Source organism: Elaeis guineensis, chromosome 10, assembly GCF_000442705.2.
Source record: "Elaeis guineensis isolate ETL-2024a chromosome 10, EG11, whole genome shotgun sequence".
NCBI classification, from domain to species: Eukaryota; Viridiplantae; Streptophyta; class Magnoliopsida; order Arecales; family Arecaceae; genus Elaeis; species Elaeis guineensis.
The window spans coordinates 3,914,092-3,918,259 of NC_026002.2; the positions used below are offsets into that span (position 1 = coordinate 3,914,092).

The 4,168-nt window shown below is 44.0% G+C and overlaps 1 protein-coding gene across 1 annotated transcript; it reads left to right on the top strand.

The window, feature by feature from the left end:
- Window positions 1–2,178: 2,178 nt before the first annotated feature.
- On the top strand, window positions 2,179–3,917 carry LOC140852123 (protein Barley B recombinant-like). Its single transcript, XM_073245038.1, has 2 exons — window positions 2,179–2,322; window positions 2,709–3,917. Exon 2 carries the CDS (start codon window positions 2,824–2,826, stop codon window positions 3,637–3,639), a length of 816 nt encoding a protein of 271 aa, XP_073101139.1. The 5' UTR covers window positions 2,179–2,322; window positions 2,709–2,823; the 3' UTR covers window positions 3,640–3,917.
- Window positions 3,918–4,168: the final 251 nt, after the last annotated feature.

The window sequence follows — 4,168 nt, forward strand, 5'->3', positions numbered from 1 at the left end:
CCGACGCTCAAGTCAATACTCTGTTTCAACAGAAATGGAGCACTTGAATGAGATTTTAGCAGAGTTTGAGAAAGCTTGAGAAAACTTTCGAAAACTTACCGAAACTATTGCCTTACCCCATTTTATAGTAGAATGCGGTATGGTCCTGCCATTAATGGAGCAGACAACTGGAGAGTTGTCAAATCACCGGGGGCTATCAAATCGGCATGGGTTGTCAGGTCATCAGAATTGACCGATATTTTTGACAGGACAATGCCCCAGGGCGGCTGCACAGCATGTCCTTGACGGGACAATAGCCCATAGCAATTGTACGGCGTTTAGATGGGCTGGCCGACTATATGTCGGTATTCGGCTGTCGGAACGTCGGGTGATGACTCGAAAACATTGTCGGTTGATCTGGTGCCTTGTGGAAGTCGGACGTCGGCTGTCACCCCCGACAGTGAGTCGGTGATATGGGTTCGGTCGTTCGGCCAGTTGGAAACAGTATCGGTCTATTTGACCGGCATACCTTCGGTCGGATATTGTCGGCAGTCATTGTCGGAGTCGTCTGTCTGTCCGGTAGATAGAGTCGGGCGTCGGTCGGATCGGTCCAAGGATAAGTCGACGTACGGGGGTCAGTCGGCATATCCCAACAAGGACCATGCAATGACTTCTTTCCTGTCTTGTGGTCCATGACCACCACCACATGGGCCGATCACAGGGAGGTCATAATAGTGGAGATCCTAGAAGATTCAAACTCCTTCCTTGGCATCCAGCACTACTCAGTTGTAACTGAGATGGAGCCCGTCCGTTGTAAAAGTTCGGATGGAGATCGATTGCCGTGGAAGCCCGAATGGAGATCGCTTATCGTAGAAGCTCGGATGGAGACCGGTTGTCGTAAAAGTTCGGACGAAATTCGCTTACTGTTGAAGCTCGGATGAAATTCGGAAGGCGGCCGACCACTGTAGAAACTTGGATGGAATCTGATGACTGTAGAAGTCCTGCTGTTGGAGAAGTTCGGACATTGACGAAGTTCGGAAGAAGCTCAGAGTAAAGTTCATCATGACAGGAGGAAGTCGGAAAAAAATTCGAAGAGTAGTCGATCACTATAGAAAATCGGCTGACAGTGAAGCCCAAAGAGCATTTGGAGCAGTCCGATAGATGACTGAAGGAGCTCATTATTGGAGAAGTCCGAAGGGTACGATAGAAGCTTGTCCGTTGGAGGAGTCCGGAGGACACCGTGGAAGGTCGACTGCTGGAGGAGTCCGGATGGTACTGTGGAAGCTCGTCCGTTAGAGGAGTCCAAAGGATACCGTGGAAGCTCGTCCGTTGGAGGAGTCTGGAGGACACCGTGGAAGCTCGTCCGTTGGAGGAGTCCGGAGGACACTATAGAAGGTCAACTGCTGGAGGATTCCGAATGGTACTGTAGAAGCTCGTCCGTTGGAGGAGTCCGGAGGACATCGTGGAAGCTCGTCCATTGGAGGAGTTCGGAAGACATCGTGGAAGGTCGACTGCTGGAGGAGTCCGGATGGTACTGTGGAAGCTCGGACGGTCGGAAAAGTTCAGAAAGATGCCGCACAAGGTCTGAAGTCGGAAGAGTCCTGAAAGGGTTGGCCTCTTACGAACTTCGGTTGGAGTTATTTTACACCCAATAATATGTATAATTAAAAATATCAATCAACACTAATACTTTATATTTTTAAGCTCTTCTTTCCAATAATTTTTAAAATTTAATAAAAATATTAAATATCAATATTATATTATTAAAATATGAAATTTATTCATACGTAGAATATCAATCAATACTAATATTCTGAATGAATGATATTTTTTAATTTATAAATAATAAATAATTTTTTATAAAAAAATTAGGTCAAAAATTTTTGTGCAACGTATGAGTTTAAAACTAGTTTATAATGAATTGAAACAACTCACATAAATTAAATGGTTGAGTATTGTCATCTTTTAGCCTATATTAAGCCTAGGCCTTTCCATCCCGCAGCCGGCAATAGAATAATACTAAATAAATCAAATAAAACAAACATATCTCTCAATTAAAAGCAATGGATGAGCATAGAAGAGAGGGATGCATGGCAAACTTGTTTCTTTTTTTTTTTTTTTAACCTTCTTAATTCCAAAGGGCCAAGATCTTAAAAAAAAAAAAGAAATCCAGAAAAGTGATATATTTAAGAAAGATACTATAAAAATATAAAAAATTGGATATATCTATGCATAGCAAAGACTCATCCACGGAAGAAATCCACCTTACTGCTTTCCTCCTTTCCCATCTCCATCAGTTATCGGACCGCGGCCGGGAACCCTAGAGGGCCAGCTCTTTCCAAAGTAAGTACTTGCTTTCTATTCTCACTTCACCTCCTCAACCATTTTTTACTGTTATTTTTCCATTTCCCCTTCCCGATTTCTATAATTTTTTTATTTTTCTTGGAGATTCTAAAAAGAACCATCTGTTCTCGTTCACCCAAAGATCTCAACTTGAAACCCTAAAAGCTTCAATCTTTCCCTTCCCATTCGAGAAAAGCCGTCTTTAGGGTTTCTTTTGGTGAAAATCTGACAATACCCCTGTTCTCTTCGTTTTGGATTTTTCCCCTTGTTGGTAGGGTTTGTGTCGAAAAAAAAAAAAGCCTCCTTTTTAGTAATTGCCTTCAGTTCTGCTTGATCTGGTTTTATTTCTCTGTGCTTTGACTCTTTTGGTGTAATGGGGTTTGTAGATTTTGGCCGGAAGAAGGCAATGTGGTAGATGGATCGATCGATTTTGGTAAAAACATAGTTCTTTTCTGGGTCCCGTTTGTGCTTGCTTTGGTAGTTCGACCAACCGCTGCCTTTATGGATGATAATGGGGGACTGGGGATGCGGAATTGGGCCTACTATGAGCAGCCCTTGAAGAGAAATTTAGGGCTGCAGCTCATGTCGTCGGTGGCCGAGCGCAACGCCGCGAAGCCGCTCCTCGCCAATGGGGGGTTCTTCCACCGTGACTGCGGCATGCCGGAGCCGCCTGCTCCGTTGGAGTTTGCAAGGGATGGTTGGATGAGCCACCACCGGGAGACCAAGATGGTCCACATGATGCCTCTGAATCCCAATTACTCGGTCCTGTCTGGTGCCCATGGATCGCAGGCCCTCCCAATGCTGCAGCCGCCCGAGCCACCCAAAGATGACAAGATTCCACTGATGGATGATCCTGGAAGTAGAAAGGAGGCACCTCTGAAGAAGAAAGCCCAGGCTAAGGCACCAAAGCCAAAGAAACCAAAGAAAATTGCCGCTAGGAATGAGACGAGCAATGGTTCGGTTTCACGAGGGAGGAATGTTAGGAAGAGCTTGGATGTTGTTATTAATGGGATTGACTTGGATATCTCTGGGATTCCCACTCCGGTTTGCTCTTGCACTGGCACTCCCCAGCAGTGCTATCGGTGGGGTGTTGGAGGTTGGCAGTCTGCATGCTGTACTATGAGCATTTCGATGTACCCCCTGCCTATGAGCACAAAGAGGCGGGGGGCACGTATTGCAGGGCGGAAGATGAGCCAAGGTGCATTTAAGAAGGTGTTGGAGAAGCTCGCGGGAGAAGGATATAACCTTTCTAACCCAATTGACTTGAAGAATTACTGGGCCAAGCATGGAACCAACAAATTTGTGACAATCAGGTAAAGATGTGTGATGTTAGTAAGCTTAAGTAGGACTTGAGCTCTGCATTTGGTTTGTTCTTCCTATGTATATAAGTCTATCACCTTCTGCAGAGGCCATCTGGATGGTTTGCAGCTCTGATGTTTATTTCTTAGCCATTAACATGCTTTTTTAGGTTTGGACATTTTGGTTAGGTGGATGTGTTGTTTCTTGTCTTTTTGTTTACGAGTTGTAGTTTTGAGAAAAACAACGCTATCCGTTTGGATGGCACTTCAATTAATAGATAGAAAGTCGTTGTCAGATTTTTTTGGTTTCATTAGATTAAGTTTTCTTTTGAATTTATCCTTTTTGTGAATGTGCTTATCATGGGCTCCATAAGTGTGATATATGCTGGTTGTATCATATTGTTGTGCATGTCTGAGAAAACTCCAAAATTCTCTTCTTTTGGTAACCAAGCTGGTATTAATATTGCATCCAACATTTTGTTGTTCAGCTTAAGATGCAACTCCCTTAATTTTGTTTTCTAGACATGTAGGCATAGTTCTTTATGGAA